The 22456-nt window shown below is 33.4% G+C and overlaps 1 protein-coding gene across 6 annotated transcripts in view; it reads right to left on the bottom strand.

Annotated features, from left to right (window-relative positions):
• Positions 1-22456, bottom strand: part of KANSL1L (KAT8 regulatory NSL complex subunit 1 like) — a 156045-nt gene that overhangs the window by 96951 nt on the left and 36638 nt on the right. For all 6 annotated transcript variants that reach the window (XR_011074126.1, XM_068544540.1, XM_068544539.1 and 3 more), the window contains exon 3: positions 13280-13421. Coding sequence is in view for 5 of the 6 variants with exons in the window: in XM_068544540.1 (XP_068400641.1) it covers positions 13280-13421 (142 nt within the window). In the remaining variant the exon portion in view is untranslated. The remainder of the gene's footprint in view (positions 1-13279; positions 13422-22456) is intronic.

Below are 22456 nucleotides of genomic sequence, written 5' to 3'. Positions count from 1 at the left end.
ACCAGAATATAAACTCATGATAGACAGAATTTAAAATTCACTAATACTTATGGATGTGCAGACCCTAGGTGGGGTTAGGCTAACTACATGGTTTGAGGACTCTAATTCCTTCCCTTCTCAGCTATTTTGTTTCAGACCAGTCACCATCAACCTTATAATATTATTTCCATTATGTCTACAGTTTCACCATGTAGAATACAGTTTCTCAAAGGTAGAATTTTTTTGTTTGTAGATTCCACATATAAGTGCTATCATATGATATTTGGCTTACTTCACTTAGTATGAGAATCTCTAGGTCCATCCATGTTGCTGCAGATGGCATTTTTTCATTATCATTCATCAAAATGATACAAATGAACTTATATACAAAACAGAAACAGACCCACAGACATAGAAAACAAACTTATGGTTACCAAAGGGGAAAGAGGGGGAAGGATAAATTAAGAGTTTAGGATTAACATATACACACCACTATATATAAAATAGATAACCAACAAGGACCTACTGTACAGCACAGGGAACTATACTGAATATTTTGTAATAACCTATAAGGAAAAAGAATCTGAAAAAACTAGATATATATGTATGTATAACTGAATCACTTTGCTATACACCTGAAACTAACACATTATAAATCAACTATACTTAAATAAAATATATATATGTGTGTATAAATACACACACACACACACACACACACACACACACACAGCTCGTAAAGCTCAATATCAAACAAATAATCCAATCAAAAAATTGGCAGAAGACTTGAATAGACATTTTCCCAAAGAAGACATAAAGATTGCTAACAGGCACATGAAAAGATGCTCAACATCACTAATTATTAGAGAAATGAACATCAAAACCACAATGAAATATGACCTCACACCTGTCAGAATGGTTACCATCAAAAAGTCTATAAATAACAAATAAGTGTTAGAGAGAATGTGGAAAAAAGGGAGCCCTGGTACACTGTTGGTGGGAATCTAAATTGGTGCAGCCACTGTGGAAAACAGCATGGAGGTTCCTTAAAAGACTAAAAATAGAGTAACCATATGATCCAACAATCACACTCCTGGGTATATATCCATAAAAAGCAAAACCACTAATTTTAAAAGATACATGCACACCAATGTTCATAGAAGCATTATTTACAATAACCAAGACATGGAAGCAACCCAAGAGCCCATCAACAAATGACTGAATAAAGAAGATGCAGTGTATATATACATATATATATGTATATATGTATATATATACAATGGAATACTACTCAGCCATAAAAAAGAATGAAGTATTGCCATTTGCAAAAACGTAGATGAATCTAGAGAATATTATGCTTAGTGAAGTCAAAGACAAATATATATGATATCCCTTATATGTAGAATCTAAAAAATAATACAAATGAATGTATATACAAAACAGAAACAGACTCACAGACATAGAAAACAAACCTATGATTACCACAGAGAAGAGGGTGTGGGGAGGGACAGATTCAGTGTATAGGATTAGTAGATACAAACTACTATACATAAAATAGATAAGCAACAAGGATTTACTATATAGCACAGGGAATTATACCCAATATCTTGTAATAACCTGTAATGGAATATAATCTGCAAAAATACTGAATCACTATGCTGTACACCTGAAACTAACACAATACTAAAATCAACTATACTTCAATAAAAAATTGCATTAACAGTCAAAAAAAGATAGAAAGAGATATTTAGCAATTTTTAGATTAAATAGGACTTATGGGATTGCATAAGAACTCTTTATATTGTTACTTCTGTGGGAAAATATACTTCAAGTTCCAAGTAAACAGCCTATAATTTGGGGGAAACAATATATGCTTAAGCTAGGGAAATTCTGTGTTAAATTTCCCCTGATGGGAAATAAAACAGTATTTATTTCTGTAATCATTTGCTCAATTTTTCCTCCATTAGACTAAACCCTAAAAATATAAGAACTCTGTTGGTTTTATTCATCACTGTATACCCTAAGCACATATTAGGCACCTAATAACTGTGTGTGAAAGGAAAGAAGGGAAAGAATGAAGGAAAGGAGGAGGAAAGGCAGAAAACAAGGAAGGAAAGAGAGATGAATAAATTTTATTTAAAAAATTGCTATAATATAATAGCATAGCTTTAATTGCCATTTCTACATCTGCATCTTCTTATAAACCTGCCTTCTCCAAATCTCATATTTCTAACTCTATCAGGACATCTCAACATGAACATCTGACAGAACTTGCAAATCCATGTGTGAGAAAGTTAGCTTATTTTTGTCAAATTCCCTATAAAATAAGCACTTTTTGTCCTTTCCTGGAAACAGCAGTTCAATAATTAAGAGGGGAGACCATGGTGATGTTTACACAACTATATATTTGTCAAAATTCAGCAAATTGTACAGTTAAAAAGGTGTACTCTGAAAACAAGATAAAGAAAGATAAATCCATAATTAAACACCTGTTAGTTTAAAAAATGTAGATAATCAAATTAACAAGAAAAATTTTAAGTTACCAGCTAGAAAGGACAGAGTACTTACATAGGAAAAACAATTACATTGATAGTAAACTGCTCATCATTATAAAGAAAACAATGAAATACTATCTTTAAAGGTCTAAAGGAAAATAACTATCAAATCAGAATTTTCTATCAACCTAAAATACCATTGAAGAGTGAGGGTAGTATAGAAGTATTTTGAGACATACAAATACAAAGAGAGTTTAAATGTTCAGAGATTAATATAAAAAAATACTAAAGAATTTACTTCAGCAAGAAGCAACCCAAGAGAGAAAAGATAAAGTAGCAGATACTGCATACTCTTCCCAGTACCCATTTTCCTCTTCTTTTCAAGACCCCACCCCTACCGGAGTTTTAGCTACACATACAACTTCTCAGTGAAAGACAGTATTATTCAGCTTTCACTCCTACACATGGAGTGTACTCATGCTGTACTCATGTGGCTAAGTTTGGGCTAACGGAGTGTGAAACAAAGTAGTGCAACTTCCAAGTCACATCCAACTTAAAGACAAACCATACCACACTTCTCTTCGCACTTCCCGAGAGCACAAATGAGAAGACTACAACCCTGTTCAACAGTGCAGTCAACACACCTGAGAGTATGTCAAAGAAGCAAGACAGAATGAACCTGAGTCCCTGAATGACCCTGTTCAACCAAGTTGCCCTACCAGCATGTACTCACTCTTTATTTTTGAAGCATTATGTATCTTTATAAAGCCATTATATTTGTGAGTTACTTTGTTACAGAAGCTTACTCTGTAACCTAATTTTATAGACAGAATACAAAAAAATAGTGAGCATATTTTTAATGAAATCTGTTAGAAATGTAATTAATTACTGACTGTAAAATACGTAACTAGATTGAAGCAGATATATATAATGCAGAGTTAAATAGCATTAAGATCCATACCTTAAGAAAAAAAGAATATAAAAATACTGAGTACTTTTAGTCATTGTTAGAATTATTTGCTCTTAAGGAAGTATGTTACAAACTAGGAGTAATGACAAAGAATAAGACTATAATGTATAGCTTTCAGAAGAGCAGAGAGAGAAGAAAGGAATAAAGCAAGTTCCATCAATTCAACGAAAGACAAGTGAAAAACAAAACACAAAGAGAGGAAAATAAAAGAAAATCAAAATTAAAACTACTCAGAGTGGATTTTAAAAACCTAGCTAAATGTACCTTATAAAACAAACACCTGGAAGAAAAAAATAATTGTATCTACCAAATAGCATTAGTATTTCAAAGTGTAAGAAGCAAAAACTGACAGAATTACTAGGAGAAACTGAAAGATTCAAAATGATGACAAATATTAATAAATATATATCAAATATATATATTAGAATTGAAAGATCTAGATATATAAAGATATAGCAGATGTATACAACAAAGTCAACCAGTTTAACAGAGAATTCTATAATCAACAAATAAAGAATATACATTATCTCTACTACACATTGAGCATTTACAAAATTTGATTAGTAGTTGGTCACGAAGAATGAAATCCATACAAGGTAATCAGTTCACAGATTACAATGCACTTAAATGACAAAATACCAAAAAAAAATAAAAGGACTCATGAGTTCAGGAACATAAAGATGTATTATTAAATAACTCAGGTTAAAAAGGTAATCACATTGGAAATTAAAACACATTAAAAACAGAACAATGAGAGAATTAAATACATGCTATGAGCTCAAAGTAATACTTAAATATGAGTTGAAAATAAGAGTTACCTGTATATATGCTGTCTAAAAGACACTCACTTCAGATCTAAAGACACACACATACTGAAAGTGAGGGGACAGAAAAAAGTATTCTATACAACTGGACATCAAAAAAAGCTGGGGTAGTAATACTTATATCAGACAAAATAGACTTTAAAATAAAGACTGTTACAAGAGATAAAGAAGGACATTACATAATGATCAAGGGATCAATCCAAGAAGAAGATATAACAATTGTAAATATATATGCACCCAAAATAGTAGCACCTAAATACGTAAAGCAAATACTAACAAACATAAAGGGAGACCTCAACAGTAACACAATAATAGTAGGACACTTTAACATCCCACTTATATAAATGGATGAATCATAAAGACAGAAAATCAATAAAGAAACACTATCCTTAAATGACAGACCAGAGAAACTTAATATAGATAGATAAATAGATAGACAGATAGATAGCTAGATAGATAGATAGAACATTCCATCCAAAAGCAACAGAATACACATTATTTTCAAGTGCACATGGAACATTCTCCAGGATAGATAACATGCTAGGCCACAAAACAAGCCATGGTAAATTTAAGAAAATTGAAATCATATGAAGCATCTTTCCCAACCACAATGCAATAAGACTAGAAATCAATTACAAGAAAAAAAACACAAACACATGGAAGCTAAACAATAGGATACTAAACAACCACTGGATCACTGAAGAAATAAAAAAAAAATACCTGGAGACAAATGAAAACAAAAATACAATGATCCAAAATCTAAGGGATGCAGCAAAAGCAGTTCTAAGAGACAAGTTCATAGCTATACAAGCTTACCTAACAAAACAAGAAAAATTTCCAATAAACAACCTAACCTCACACCTAAAAGAGGTAAGAAAAGAACAAAGAAAACCCAAACTTGGTAGAAGGAAAGAAAGCACAAAGAGCAGGGCAGACATAAATGAAATAAATACAAAAACAAAAATAGAAAAGATCAATGAAACTAACAGATGGTTATTTGAAAAGATAAAATTGATAAACTGTTAACCATACTCATCAAGAAAAAAAGAGGGCCTAAATCAGGAAAATCAGAAAAGAAAAAGGAGAAGTTACAACCAAGAACACATAAATACAAACGATCGTAAGAGACTACAATAAACAACTATATACAAATATATGGACAACCTAGAAGAAATGAAAAAACTTCTTAGAAAGGTACAATCTCCCAAGACTAAACCAGGAAGAAACAGAAAATATGAACAGACCAATAACCAGTAATGATACTGAATCAGTAATTTAAAAAAAAAAAAAAAAGTGCCCAACAAGCAAAAGTCCAAGACCAGATGGCTTTACAGGTGAATTCAACCAACCATTTAGAAAAGAGTTAACACCTATTCTTCTCAAACAATTCCAAAAAATTGTATAGAAAGGAACACTTTTAAACTCATTCTACAAGGCCAGCATCACCCTGATACCAAAACCAGACAAAGATATAAGGCCAATATCACTAATGAACATAGATACCAAAATCCTCAACAAAATATTAGGAAACCAAATCCAAAGATACATTAAAAGGATCATATACCATGATCAAGTGGGATTTTTCTCAAGATTTTTGCAAGGATTTTCAACATATGCAAAGCAATCAATGTGAAACACCACATTAACAAATTGAAGAATAAAAACCAAATGTCATCTCAATAGATGCAGAAGAAGCTTTTAACAAAATTCAACATCCATTTATGATACTCTCTAGAAAGTGGGCATAGAGGGAACATATCTGAACATAATAAAGGCCATATATGACAAACCCATCACACTCAGTGGTGAAAAGCTGAAAGCATTTCCTCTAAGATCAAGAGAAAGACAAAGACGCCCACTCTTGCCACTTTTATTCAGCAGGGTATGGAAGTCCTAGCCATAGCAAGCAGGAAAGAAAAAGAAATAAAAGGAATCCAAACTGGAAAGGAAGCGTAAAACTATCACTGTTTGCAGTTGACATGATACTAAGAAAATCCTATAGATACCATGAAAAAACCACCAGAGCTCATCAATGAATTCAGTAAAGTTGCAGGATACAAAATTAATATACAGAAATCTGTTCCATTTCTAGACACTAACAACAAACTAGCAGAAAAAGAAATCAAGGAAACAATCCCAATTACAATCACATCAAAAAGAATAAAATACCTAGGAATAAATTTACCTAAGTAGTTAAAAGAGGTGTACTTGGAAAAGTATAAGATGCTGATGAAAGAAACTGAAGACAATACAAACAGATGGAAAGATATATGGTATTTATGGATTAGAATAATTAATATTGTGGGATTTCTCTGGCAGTCCAGTGGTTAAGATTAAGAATCTGCACTCCCACTGCAGGGGACACAGGTTCAATCCCTGGTCAGGGAACTAAGATCCTGCATGCCATGCAGTGCAGCCAAAAAAATAAAAATAAAAAAATAAAATAAAAGAAGAAGAAGAATTAATATTGTTAAAATGACCATACTATCCAGGACAATCTACAGATTCAATGCAATCCCTATCAAAATACAATACCAAGGGCATTTTTCACAGAACTAGAATGAAAACTTTTAAAATTTGTATGGAAACAAAAAAGACCCCAAATAGCCAAAACAATCTTGAAAAAGAGGAACAGAGCTACAGGAATGACACACCCTGACTTCAGACTATACTACAAAGCTACAGTAATCAAAACAGTATGGTACTGGCACAAAAATAGACACATAGATCAATGGAATAAAATAGAGAGCCCAGAAATAAATACATGCAGTTATGGTCAATTAATCTATAAAAAAGGAGGCAAAAATATACAATGGAGAAAAGACAGGCTCTTTATTAAGTGGTACTGGGAAAACTAGGCAGCTACATGTAAAAGAATGATATTAGAAAATTCTCTAACATCATATACAAAAATAAACTCAGAATGGATTAAAGACTTAAATGTAAGACTGGAAACCATAAAACTCCTAGAAGAAAACATAGGCAAAACACCCTTTGAAATAAATTGTAGCAATATTTTTTTGGACCTGTCTCCAAAAGCAAAGGAAATAAAAGCAAAAATAAACAAATAGGACCTAATTAAACTTACAGTCTTTTGTACAGCAAAGGAAACCATCAACAAAATGAAAAGACAACCGACTGAATGGGAGAAAATATTTGCAAATGATATGATCAGTAAGGGGTTAATATCCAAAATTTATAAACACCTCATACAACTCAACAGCAAAAAAACCCAAACAACCCAATTAAAAAATGGGCAGAAGACCTAAAGAGAAAATTTTCCAAAGAAGACTTACATGTGGCCAATAGGCACATGAAGAAATGTTCAACACTGTTAATCATCAGAGAATGTAAATTAAAACCACAATGAGATATCACCTCACACCTGTCAGAATGGCCATCATCAAAAAGAACACAAATAATAAATGTTGGCAAGGATGTGGAGAAAAGGGAACCCTCGTACATTTTTGGTGGGAATGTATATGTATGTATTTTTGGTGCAGCCACTGTGGAAAACAGTATGAAGGTTTCTCAAAAAACTAAAAATAGAACTACCATATGACCCAGGAATTCCACTCCTGGGTATATATCTGAAAAAAAAAATTAATTCAAAAAGATACATACACCCCAATATTCATAGCAGCATTGTTTACAATTGCCAAGATATGGAAGCAAACTAAGTGTCCATCAACAGATGAATGGATAAAGAAGATGTTAGATACACACACACACATACATACACAAACACACAATGGAATGCTACTTATCCATAAAACAGAATAAAATTTTGCCACTTGCAACAACACGGATGGACTTGGAGGATGTTAGACTAAGTGAAATAAGTCACACAGAGAAAGACAAATACTGTTTGATGTCACTTATATGTGGAATCTAAAAAATAAAACAAACTAGTGAATATAACAAACAAACAAAAAAACCAGACTCACAAATATAGAAAACAAACTAGTGGAAAGAGGAGGGCAAGACAGGGGTAGCAGATTAAGACAGAAACTACTATGTATAAAATAAATAAGCTACAAGGGTATATTGTACTATTATATATATATATATATATATATATATATATATATATATATATATATATATATATATATACACACACACATACTAGTATGCATATGCCAGATTTTATATATATACGTATATATGCATACAGATGTAAAAATGTGTATATAAACATGAATTAATATAAAAAAAGTTATAAGATCAAGAACCTAAAACAACAATAGCAACAATAAAGCAAATCCACTGAAAATGAAACAAAAAATAAAAGAGCAAACAATAATGCATAAGAAAACATAGAGATAAAGGAAGAACAATAAACCCCCAAATTTGCTCTTGGATAAAAGACTAATAAAACAGACACAAAATTTTTGAAAATTTTTTAAAAACAATATATGGGGACTTTTGTATTAAAAGCAGACTTATTGTAAAACTATATAATCAAGATAGATATATAGATTAGTAAGTCAAGTAACAAATTTACATATATATGAAAACTCAATATATGACAAAAGTGATATTTTAAACCAGAAGGTGAGGATGAACTACTACAATTTATAAAGAGGTGCTGGAATGACTATCCACATTGAAAAGAGATATTTAGGTTATTACCTCACAACAAATACAGAGATAAATACCAGGGGTATGATTTCTTATACAAGACACAGAAAAACACAGCCCATAGAGAACAACATTAATCCATATAGTTATATTAAGATTAAAATCTCTGTTCAAAAATAGATACACCAAAAAAAAAAAAAAATGAAAAGACAAGTTACAACATGAGAGACTTGTAATATTTATAGCTGACCAAGAATAGTAACAAATATTTTAAATGAATTCACATGCACACACCACCATCACCACTACCCCTAACCTTTGATTAAAGAGTAAAAAAGATAAGTTAATTCTTAGACAAAACTTGATGGTCAATTACACTGAGGCCCAATCTCATTATATTTGGGAACAATTAAATTAAAACAGTAATAATATTTCACTCTTACTATACTGCAAAAATTAAGAGACCAAAAAATTCAAAAAGTTCACAAGGATGTGGAAAACCAGGAGCTCTCACGCACTGCCAGTGGGAATACTGATTACCCAATCACATAAGTGGTATAGGAAAGCATATACAGCCATGCCTAAGATCAAGCATTTCCACTTTTAGGCATATACCCAAGAAAAGCTCTCCATAGGTTCACCAAAAAACACATAAAAGACAGTCACTGATGTATTGTTTTTACTGGTATAAAGACTGAAACAATGTACATGTCTATTAATAGAAAATAGAAGAAGAGATAAACATCCATTGTATTTATAAAATTCCATTCCATTCATACAGTTAAATGTCATACAGGAAGTATAAATATGTATACGAATTATGCTGAGCAAATACAAGCAAGTTGCAAAAGAGTTTGTAGTATAAATATCACTTATATAGACTTTAAAAGCATGAAGACCAAATTTTATTTATAGATACAGATAAATACCTATGGGCCAATAAATATTCATAAAAATAGTACCTATCAATACATGTTGGAGTCAGGGAGGAGGAGAAGACAAGACGGTGGAGTAGAAGGATCTGAGCTCACCCCTTCTTATGGAAACACCAAAATCACAACTAACTACTGAACAACCACTGACAAAAAAATGCTGGAACCTATCAAAAAAGATACCCTACATCCAAAGACAAAGAAGAAGCCACAAGGAGACAGTAGGAGAGGAGCAATCATGATAAAATCAAATCCCATACACACCAGGTGGGCTACCCACAAACCGGAAAATAATTATACCACAGAAGTTCTCCCACAGGAGTGAAAGTTCTGAGCCCCACATCTAGCTCCCCAGCCTGGCGGTCTGGCAACAGGAGGAGGATCCCCCAGAGAATCTGGCTTTGAATGCCAGCAGGGATTGATCATAGAAATTCCACAGGACTGGGGGAAACAGAAACTCTACTCTTGGAGGGTACACACAGGGCCTCAAGCACACTAGGACCCAGGGGGAAAAGAGTGGTGACTTCATAAGAGACTGGGCCAGACTTACCTGCTAGTATTGGAGGGTCTCCTGCGGAGGTGGGGAGCAGCTGTGGCTCACTGCAGTGATAAGGATGCTGGCGGCAGCAGTTTTGGGGAGTACTCATTGACATGAGCCCTTTTGGAGGCCACAATTTTCTCACCAAGACCTGGACCCACCCAACAGCCTGGAGGCTCCAGTTCTGGGATGCCTCAGGCCAAAACAACCAACAGGAAGGGACACAGCTCCACCCATCAGCAGACAGGCTGCTTAAAGTCTTCCTGAGTAAACAGCTGCCCAATAAACACACCCCCTGACACAGCCCTGCCCACCAGAGGGACAAGACCCAGCTCCATCCACCAGTGGGCAGCTACCAGTCTTTTCCATCAGGAAGCCTGCACAAGCTTCTTAGACAGCCTCATCCACGAGGGGGCAGACAGCAGAAGCAAGAAGAACTACAAACCTGCAGCCTGAAGAATGGAAACCGCAATCACAGAAAGTTACACACAATGAGACGGCAGAGGATTATGTCTCAGATGAAGGAACAACATAAAACCCCAGAAAAAACAACTGAGTGAAGTGGAGATAAGCAACCTTCTGGAAAAAAAGTTCAGAATAATGATAATGAAGATGATCCAGGATCTTGGAAAAAGGATGGAGGCAAAGATCAAGAAGATACAAGAAATGTTTAACAAAGACCTAGAAGAACTAAAGAACAAACAAACAGAGATGAACAATACAATAAATGACATGAAAAATACACTAGAAGGAATCAATAGCAGAATAACTGAGGTGGAAGAACGTATAAGTGAATTGGAAAACAGATGGTGGAAATCACTCCTGCAGAACAGAATAAAAAAAAGAAGAACGAAAAGAAAAGAGGACTTCCCTAACATGGGAAAGGAAAGCATCACCCAAGTCCAGGAAGCACAGAGAGTCCCAAGGAGGAAAATGCTGAAAATGTTTCTCTTCACTGTTTTAAGCTCTCCACATGCATCTTACTATGCTGAGACACATAGTAATCAAATTGACAAAAATTAAAGACAAAGAAAAAATATTAAAAGCAATAAGGGAAAAGCAACAAATAACTTACAAGGAAACTCCCATAAGGTTATCAGCTGATTTCTCAGCAGAAACTCTGCAGGCCAGAAGGGAGTGGAATGATATATTTAAAGTGATGAATGGAAGAACCTACAACTAAGAATACTTTACCCAGCAAGGCTCTCATTCAGATTCAATGGAGAAATCAAAAGCTTTACAGATAAGCAAAAGCTAAAAGAATTCAGTACCACCAGGTCAGCTTTGCAACAAATGGTAAAGGAATTTCTCTAAGTGGAAAAGAAAAGGCTGCAACTAGGAACAAGAAAATTACGAATGGAAAAGCTTACCGATAAAGGCAAACATACAGTAAAGGTAGGAAATTACCTGCACACAAATCAAAACCAGCGACTGTAAGAGGAGAGCACAAATGCAGGATATTGGAAATGCATTTGAAATTAAAAGACCAGCAACTTAAAACAATCTTGTTTATATACAGACTGCTATATCAAAATCTCATGGGAATCGCAAACTGAAAATCTACAAGATACACACGGAAAAAAGAAAAACGAATCCAAACACAACACTAAAGTTAGTCATTAAATAACAAGAGAAGAGAAAAAAAGATGAAGGGAAGAGAAAACACCTACAAAAACAAATCCAAAACAACAAAATGGCAATAAGAACAGACATAAACTTCACGGAACAGCATGGAGGTTCCTTAAAAAACTAAAAATAGAACTACCATATGATCCAGCAATCACACTCCTGGGCATATATCTGGAGAAAACCATAATCCAAAAGTACACATGCACCCCAGTGTTCATTGCAGCACTGTTTACAATGGCCAAGACATGGAAGCAACCAAAATGTCCACCAACAGAGGAATGGATAAAGAAGATGTGGAACATATATATGATGGAATATTACTCAGCCATTAAAAAGAATGAAATAATGCCATTTGCAGCAACATGGATGGACTTGGAGATTACCATACTAAGTGAAGTAAGTCAGACAGAGAAAGACAAACATCCTATGATATCGTTTATATGAGGAATCTAGAAAAAAAAAATGATACAAATAAACCTATTTACAAAACAGAAACAGACTCACAGACTTAGAGAACAAACTTAGGTTACCAGGGGGGAAGGGGGAGGGGGAGGAATAGATTGGGAGTTTGGGAATGACATGTACACACTGCTATATTTAAAATATATAACCAACAAGGACCTACTGTATAGCACAGGGAACTCTACTTAATACTCTGTAATAACCTAAACGGGAAAAGAATTTGAAAAAGAATAGATGCATGTATATATATAGCTGAATCACTTTGTTGTACACCTGAAACTAACACAGCATTGTTAATCAACTATACACCAATATAAAATAAAAATCTTTTAAAATATGTTGGAATCAGTGGCATAGGGAAAGGGAATGGGATCAGGAAGGATTATACAAGTACTTCAATTGTAAGGTAATGCTTTATTATTCTAAAAACTAAACCCAAACTAGTAAAAATTTAATATTTGATAAATTTGGGGGTGGGTACACAGGTATTCATTATATTTCTTTCTAGAACATTTTTATGTGTTTATAATTTTTCTTAAAACAAACAAAAAACTCTAAAGAGATTCCAATAAGATACACTCAGAATTTCTCACATATGTTAAAATAAATGCCAACAAAGTAGAGGTTTATAAAAAATGTTTATCATTTCTATTAACTGGAATCCAATAAAGAAATTCTTAACTGCTCAAGATGATAAAATGTTTGTGAGAAGTTACAAAAATAGTTTCAACTTACAGAATTAATATATCAAAAATCTTAACATTAACTACATTTTTATAAAGCCTAATAACAATTATTTTGCGTGGAGAGATGAGAAGAAACTAAAACTAATAATATTTTTTTAAATAGAAGAGCACACACAATACCTTGGAGGCACGAATCTGCCTGTGAACATCCGTTAGTTGTTGGATTTTGTATTCGAGCTCTGAAATCTGGGCTTGAAGCCACGTCCAACGGCTGCCAACTCTTGCTCTGTCTACAAGCCACTTCCATTCAGTACTACAGTTACTGTGAACAAGACAAACATAGTTAGTCAAAGCACGAAGACAATCAAGTTTTCACAGAGATTGCTTAATAGCTTCCTTGACTCTTGTCATACAATCCCAAATTACTTTATAAAACATCTAATTATATGAAAGAAGAATGGTATATCAACTTCTCAAAGATTTGATTTCCTTATCTTTCTATCACACAAACACCTGTTTTTATTCAATATTGTGTACACAGTAGTAGGATAATCTCCTTGCTATTTAATACTTTATTAATGGTCAAGGGCTGAAACAGAAGTAAGCCAGCAAAGGAAAAGAAACAAGAATGACAATACTAACACCATGTAAAAACTGTTACATGAGCCTTTTATATGTAAGTAGATGTCAAGTATAGGACAAGTCATTTGAACTGTGCTAGATCTAAATCCATGTAACAAACCATAGAGTACTCAATTTTACTAAATGTAATTTTCATTTGCTAGAACAGGAATCAATTTTTTAATGTCAAAAATTATCAAGAATAAGAATGCTCTGCTACATTTCAAATAAACATATCAAATATATAAATCCTGAGATGTTTATTAAGATAAACAGCTTGTTAAAAACTTTATTCCTAGGATTCACAGCTCAGAGATGAGAAAGAATTTATATACAGCCTTTCTTTCATGCATATTTGAAAATAAGGGTTGAACATTAATTAGCTGCTCTATCTTTTGGCAAGGGCACTGCTCTAATCCACAGTTTGTGAGATTACAAATTAATTACCTTAAGAAAATATTTCAACCACTCCAACTAGAAAACAATCACTTAGAGTGAGGGGGGGGAAGGAGAGGGAGAGAGAGACAGAGAGAGAGAGAGAGAGAGACAGAGAGAGAGTTTGTGTGTGTGTGGTGTTTGGGATAATTAATTAGGAGCTTCATACTGCCAAGGAAGAAATTGAAGAAGGCATAACAGAAGAAACTGAAAGTACAACTGAAGGGAAGTAACTACTTAATGGCAAAACACTCAAGAAAAACTTGTTTAAAAATTGCGTTTATTGTCAAAACCCATAGAATGCACAACGCTGAAAGTGAACCTTACCTAATGTAAACTATGGACTTTGAATGATAATGATGTGTCAATGTAGGTTCTTAGATTGTTACAAATTCACTACCTTTGTGCAGTATGTTGATAGTGGGGGAAGTCATATCTGTGTAGGGACAGGGGATATATAGGAACTCTGTATTTTCCACTCAATTTTGTTGTAAACCTAAAACTGCTCTAAAAAATAAACTTTATTAATTTTTACACACTTAACCATAATGAAATATCTTTCATGTAAACTTTAGCCAAAGAAAACATTTATGCTAAGAGATCATTTGTTGTCAGAGAAACAGAATTATTGTAACTCTACTACACAGAATTTATTCATTATAACAGATTTTATGTCAATGTTCTCAAAAGGCTTTTTTTTTTTTTTTCAGATTCTAATTACATACAATGTGACTGCAGAGACTGCCATATAAATTAGGACTTCTCTTGGTATTATTATTCAGTTTATAGTTATTATTGTGATTTTGTAAATGTGACACTATTTTAAATCACATTTTCATAACTATGGACAAAATAAAAAATGCCTATTCAAAATACACTATTCACAGATAATAACACTAACTGCCAATCATGAAATTAGTGAAGAAGGCAAGGACCATATCATGCAGTAGTTGCACAGGTAAGGGCAAAGTGTTGGATTTTATGCAAAAAGGAAGTTACTGGCGAGATAGTAACAAAAATTTTTTTTTCCAAGCACTCTAGCTACTAGGTAGAGAAAGCATTGTAGTGGAACATGAGAGTAAATAAGGAAACCAATTAGGATGCAACTATAATAATCTAAATGTGGTACAGATAATTGTGGTCTCTAAATATTTCATGTGCTGTCCTACATTTCCCAGCCTGCATTGCACTTAAGTTGGAGCCATGTAACTAGCTCTGACCAACAGGCTGTGATCAAAAGTGATAAAGTCATTTCTAGTCCACCTGGCCAACTTCAAAGCCACTGTGCAGATATTATAGCTACAAGATGGAAGAGGATCACAGCTCAAACCACACTGGACTTTACGTAAGCCACAGTAAACCTTTGCTGTGCAAAATTACTGAGATTAGAAGGTTAATGTGTTACTCTAGAGCTTACTGTGACTAAAACAATGAATAAAAGATGAAAATGGCCTGGACTGGAAACGGGGTGGGAGATAAAGAAGAGACGAAGATAAGAGGATGGACTCAAGGTTGACTTTAAAGTAGATAGGACTTGAAGAAGTATGATGTTGAAGTAAGCATGCAGAAATCAAAGATGACCTTAAACATTGTTTCATTAAATTTTGCTCCAGTCAGAAAACGTCCCTATAACATGCAACTTTGCTGGGTTGTCAAACTGATTATTAGCTCATGGAAATAGAGAAAAATAAAAGTTTATGGAGTTAATGTTATTGTACTTCCAGTAAAAATACTGATACTGAAACTAATTTTACAAAAATCATTTTTATGTTCATATGTGACATTAAATTATCCTAACATAGAAAAAGTAGTAATATCAAATTTAATTTAAGTAAACTAAATAATACTGGGGCTTTGTAATAAGTGAAATGAATTTTCTGTAAAGGATACCTTATTCTACATTTTAACAGGAGTAAAATCTGTTTGCTATGCTTAAAAATGGTAACCAATCTTTTCCATCAAAAACGTTCTCTTGCTTGAAAAAATGTCTTTCTAAAAAATAACTATGGTTGTAAACATGTTACAGATAAGTATATGGCTCATTCAAAGGAGATAGACACCTGTTGTACCTCAAACACAAAACGTTTCATGTAAACAATTTATATAACCAATTATGTAATGGCTTATATCTTAGAGTGTAACCAATCAGAACACAGCTGATGCAACAACAAACTAATAAGAATGTGAGGCAAACCCAGAGTGTCTAGACTCCTCAGTTAGCATATAAGCCTGGCCTGCCAGGCCACTAAGAAGATTTACTCCCTACATCTCTCTGGAGTGTGTTGAACTGAACAAAGACCAGCACATGCCCTGATCTTCACTGGAAATAGGAGCCCCTACTTCTAGTGAAGATCAGGGCAAATACATCCATGAGTGGAGACCACCTGGACAGTGAGACTAGTCAGTCCTCAGAAAGGCAGCACATGCCTTCAATCCTCATCCTTACTTGTTTGCAGTCACCACTTAACTTACTGATGGAAATAAGTACAAGCTGTTTAAACCAAGTGGCTTTCAGTACAATTTCTCTTGGTACTAACTTCTGGTCAACATCATGAATCTACATCACTGTTTTGTTGTTGTTGTTTCGTTTGTTTTGTTCTCTCTCTACATCACTGTTTTAACCTTGAAGTGTAGTTTGCTCCTGAGAATAAGACAGAGCTTTCTAATATTACACCTTAAGTTACCAAGACTTAAAGAAAAACTTGTATAATTTTGCCTTTAATAGAGTTTGTTAGCTTAGTAATAAAAATGAATTAACTATGATTTAAAAAATAAAAAAATAAGATTCAACTGTAAAAAATTATAATTCCAAGAAAAATAAGTTTTATCCTGGGGAAAATTACATTAAATTAGGCCAAACTTCTCCACTGGTGTTTGCTCACCTAGGAAGAGCTTAGTCTTCCCTGGAATTTGATTCCTTTAGACCAGGGGATAGCAAATTTTTCTGTAAGGAGGCAGACAGGAAATATTTGTTTTGTGGCCACAGGGTCTCTTTAATAACTACTCAACTCTCCTGTTATAGCATGAGAGCAGTCATAAATGAATGGGTGTAATGATGTTTCAATAAAACTTTGTCTACAAAAACAGACAATAGGCCAGATTTGGTCCATGGGCCATAGTTTTCCAATTCCTGATGTAGAACATGTTTTCATATGCTTCCTATGCTTCCCAAAGGATTATGACTTCCTTTAATGAAGTGTCTTTTTAAATCTTTTGCTCATATTTAATTGGCTACCTTCTTGTTCATATAAGACTGTCAGACTGTATGTATTGGAAATACTTATAGCTCCCAATCTGTAGCTGGCCTTTCATTTTCCTAAAGGTGTCTTTTGAGCAGCAAAAGATTCTAATTTTGATGAAGTCCAATTTTTCAAACCTTTTATAGATAGTTCTTTTTATGTCCTAAGAAATATTTGCTTAACATGAAGTCATAAAGATTTATTCATGTTTCTAAAATATCAAAAAGTTTTAGAGTTTTTACTTTTAGATCTATAATCCAATTCAAGTCAAGCTCTGTGTATTGGTCCAGGTAAGGGTCCAGATTCATTATTTTCTATAGGATATCTAGTTCCTGAACCATTTGTTGAAAAGATTCTATAATCCTTTAATAGAAAAAAAAAAAACTATCCTTGAATAGATAAAAGACTATCTATATGAATACTACATGTTGTATATACACTTACCACACAGAGAGCACTTAGGATATCTATCTACCTACCTATGTCAACACCATGACCCAATATGACACTATTATTGTAGTTTAGAGTAATTCTTAAAATCCAGTAAATTCTTCAACTTTGTTTTTTCTCAATATTGTTTTGACAGTTCTAAATTTGAGAATCAGCTTGTCAATCTCTTAAAAAAAAAAAAGAGTAGCATTTTGATAAGGATTTCATTGCATCCATGGATCTATCGGTGGAGAATTAACACAACACTGAATCTCCTAATCAATGTATAAGGTATTATTTCTCTGTGTATTTATGTACTGGTAATTTCTCTCAGCTATGTTTTGTAGAGTTTTAAAAATTTATCTCTATGTATTTCATGTTTATGGAAGCTAGTATATAGCATTCATAAATTGTTTGGATGATAGTATATAAAAATACAGTTGATTTTTATGTGGTGACCTTATATACTTTGACCTTGTTAAATTCACTTAGTAGTTTTAGTATCTTCCTCATAACAAAGTCCTTAGGATTTTCTATGTATATTATCATGTCAACTGCAAATAAAGACAGTTTGATTTATTTTTAATCTGGATTCCTTTTATTATTTTTCTTATCTTACTGCACTGGCTATGAATTCCAGTATAACATTAATTATAAGCTGTGTGAATGGACATCCTTACCTTCTTCTTAATCTTACAGAGAAAGCATTCAGTCTTTCATCATTAAATGTAATGTTAGCTGTATACTTTTTATAAATGTCCTTTATCAGATTGAAGAAGTTTCTGTCTATTCTGGGTTTGTTGTGAATTTTTATCATGAGTAGGTTCGAATTTTGTCAAATAGTTTTTTGGTACCTCTGGAAATTATCATATGCTGTTTCTCCTTTTTTCTTTGATTGGTTTTAAATGTTAAAATCAACCTTGCTTCCTGGCATAAACCCCTTTGGTCATGATGCATTTTGTAATATGTTTTGCTAGATTCTGTTTGCTATTTCATTAGGGATATTTTGCATCTACAGTCAAAAGAGATATTGACCTATTTTCCTGTAATGTCTTTATCTGATTTTAAAATCAAGCTAATGCTGAACTCATAAAATGAGTCAAGAAGTGTTCCCTCCTCTATTTTTTGAAGGAGTTTGTATAAGATTGTAATTGTTTACTCCTTAAGTTTCAAAAAAATTAATCAGTGAAGCCATCTTGGCTTGGAGTTTCCTATAGGGAAAGTTTTTAATTATTAATTTATCTAATTGACATAAGGGTTTTCAAGTTTTCTATTTCTTCTTCTGTCAGTTTTGGTAATTTGTGTCTTTCAAGCACTTAGTCCATCTAAGTTATTGAATTTACTGGCATGAAATTGCTCATACTATTCCCTGATTATTCTATTAATGCCTATAATATCTACAGTGATGCTTTTCTTTCCTGCTATTCGTAATTTTTTTCCTGATCGATCTAGCTGGATATTTATCAACTTAATCTTTTCAAAGAACCAGCTTTGGTTTCACTGATTTTTCTCTGTTGCTTTTGTGTTTTATATTCATTGATTTCACTTTTTATCAGTTCTTCCTTCTTGCTTTGGATTTAAGTTGCTCATGTTTTGCAGCTTCTTAAGAGGGAGGCTTATGCCATAAACTTTACACCTTCCTTCTTTTCTAATATAAGCATTTATAACCATAAATTTTCGTGTAAGCATTGCATCCCACAAAATTTGATATGCTGTATTTTCATTATCATTCCATTAAGAACACTTTATAGATTCTCTTGTGATTTTTTCTTTGATCTAAGCATTACTTGGAAATGTAGAGTTTAATTTCCATATATTTTTAGATATAAATATTTGCCATTTCCTACTATTTCTTCCTTCCATTGTGTAGAACTGAGTTTTCACTCAGTATTATTTCCTTTCAGCCTGAAGATCATTTTAAGATTTCTTATAATATAGGTATACTGACAGGAAATTTTCTCACTTTGCTTATTTGGAAATATTATTTTGCTTTTGTTTTTAAAAATAATTTTAGGTTTTTTTTTTTTCCTTTCAGCCTTTTAAATATATCATTCCACTGTTTTCTAGCTTGCTTACCTTCTGATGAGAAGTCAGCAGTCATTTTTTTTTTCTTTGCTTCCCCATATAAAATGTTTTTTTTCCTCCTCTTAATGCTTTTAAGATTTTTTTCTATATCACTAGAACTTGGTGATTTGACTACAACACACCGTGGTGTGGTTTTGTTTGTAATCCTGCTTGTGATTTATTGGGATTCTTAGATCTGTAGTTTTATGATTTTTCCTTTTAAGTCCTTGAGCATACTTATCATATTTGAGATATTTTAAAGTCTTTGCCAACTAATCTCATCTCTGTCATTCCTGTCTGTTTCTATTGATGATTTTTCTCCTCCTTTGTATGTCTAGTAGTTCGTGTGTATGTATACATATGTATATGTATGTATGTAAATACACAGACATTTATTATGGACACTATGAATATGATATTGTTGAATTTCTGGGTTTTATGGTCTTCCTTTAAAGAGTGATAAATTTTGTTTCAACAGGTTATTAAATTACTTAACATTCAACTTCACTCTTTTCAGCTTCCTTCTAAGATTTGTTAGAGCATGTATAGAGTAGCCATTAGTCATCAGGTCAGACTCAGCCTTACTCTTTGAGGTGTGACCAATCTGGGGTCTCTACTGAATGCTCCAGATGTTCAACAAAGTCTCTCCACTCTGCTTATTCAGAACTCAAGCATCTCTTAACCTTGTATGAGCATTGGAAGTTGTTCAGATTACATTTCCTAATAACTTTTTGTGTGCCCTTATGGAGTTTCACCTACACACACAGAGCTTAGTATTTAACAAAGGTGTCAAGGCGACCACATGAAGATTTATGATGCTCTTTCTTTGCATACATAGGTCCCTCCTCTTTAGTATTCTGATCTAACGATTCCAGCTATCTCATCCTCCCCAAATCTAATCTTTATTTCAATCAAGCAGGACCATTGTGCTCTACTTGGCTTTCCTCTCCTTGCACCAGATATCTGAAAGTGCCTCCAGGCAGAAAACCAGGGCAATCACAGGGCTCACCTCATCTGTTTCTCTTTTCTCAGGAATCACTGAACCTCTGACCTTTGTTGCCATTTTCTGAAAATAATGACTGTTTCATATATTTTTGTCTAGATATTTACAGCCAAAGAGAAAGAACAGCACAAGTGACTCCACTCCATTATGGTTAGAAATCAAAGAACTTTTATATGTGTTTGTGTGTGTGTGTGATCTCTCTAAAATGTTTCTATTTTGTTTCAAATATTTCATATTCAAAATTTCACTGCCTTTTTAAAAAAAACTACAGTTGCAGTTTAAGACCAGAATCTTAACAACAACAACAACAACAAAAATTGAAAGTGCTTCATGGATTCCTTTTTTGGGTGTTCCTGGACTATTTCGTGAAAGCAGAGCTGTTTATCCATCTTATGTCACACATCTATCTACCTTTCAACTGTTCTATAAGAAAAACAGTTAATTTATGTGTTTGAGCCACTATAGTTTTAAGTCTCTTTTTTACAACTTAGTCTTTATGCTAAATGTTATAGAAATTCTTAGGACCAATACAGTGGGTTATAAGATAAATCCAAAGCATTTCTATTAACTTAGAGGTAGGACAGAAAGCAGATAGGAAAGAGACATAGGTTGTTGATCCTTTCTATACTATACTATACTATATATACTATCCTAGCAAAATATGACCATTTAAAAGAGAAACCAAGTGCCTACCAAGACTGTAGTTCTAGCAGAAGCAGCTAGAAAAAGTCATAATGTTGTAATGAATTGACTATTACTTGTTGTTTTAAGCCTGATAAATGAATGAATTTAGGCAAGAATTAGTTCATTTACAAGCAGAGAAAAAAAAAGAATACAACTCTGCTTAGGAAGGCTCTCTCTGACTACAGCCTACTTCTAACTTAATGGATAATCCAATAATACAGGGTTCCTTGAAGGAATAGAAAAGCCAGTTGCTTCTCTACAGCTAACAACAAAAAAATGTATTCCAACAATCTCTCTTAAGAGTTCTAAGCCACATAACGAGAGCCTGCCTAGGAGCAAAAGTCAGATTAACCCCTACCCAAATGTACTGTTTCAGGTGGCCACAAGGTATCAGTTATTAAGTTAAGGGAGAGTTGGATGGTCTGAGGAAAATAACTAGTAAAGTAACTAGTTTGTAGGCTTAGCAATTATGAGCAAGTAAGATCTTTGGTATTGGTATTTTCACATATAGCTGACTGGAGGCAAACAGAATTGAAACCTACATTTTTGAGGCAACTCTATTAGCAAAAAATACCACAAGCCTAGCATGCTCTACCCAGGGAGCCTAAGTTTGCACTGACAGGACACAGGGTGAGAATCCAGTGCAGCCTCAAATAAGGGTATGTTCTCCAACACCCATTTCCGATATAGACACAAAGGATGATAGATAAGGAATAATTCCCAAAAAAGCAAAGTCAGGGACTATGGAAAACAAAGGACAAAGGAGCTTCTCTCAGAAAGCAGAATTAGGATCCTATCAAGACCTTACTCCACTTCCAAAGCAAGAAGTCTTATTAATTATTGTAAGGACCAGGAACTTTCATGTGTATCCCATCCTTCTCT

The sequence above is a fragment of the Eschrichtius robustus genome, chromosome 5, assembly GCF_028021215.1.
Source record: "Eschrichtius robustus isolate mEscRob2 chromosome 5, mEscRob2.pri, whole genome shotgun sequence".
Taxonomy (NCBI): Eukaryota; Metazoa; Chordata; class Mammalia; order Artiodactyla; family Eschrichtiidae; genus Eschrichtius; species Eschrichtius robustus.
Note: the sequence above shows the minus strand (reverse complement) of the source record. Positions and strands in the feature narration are given on the sequence as shown.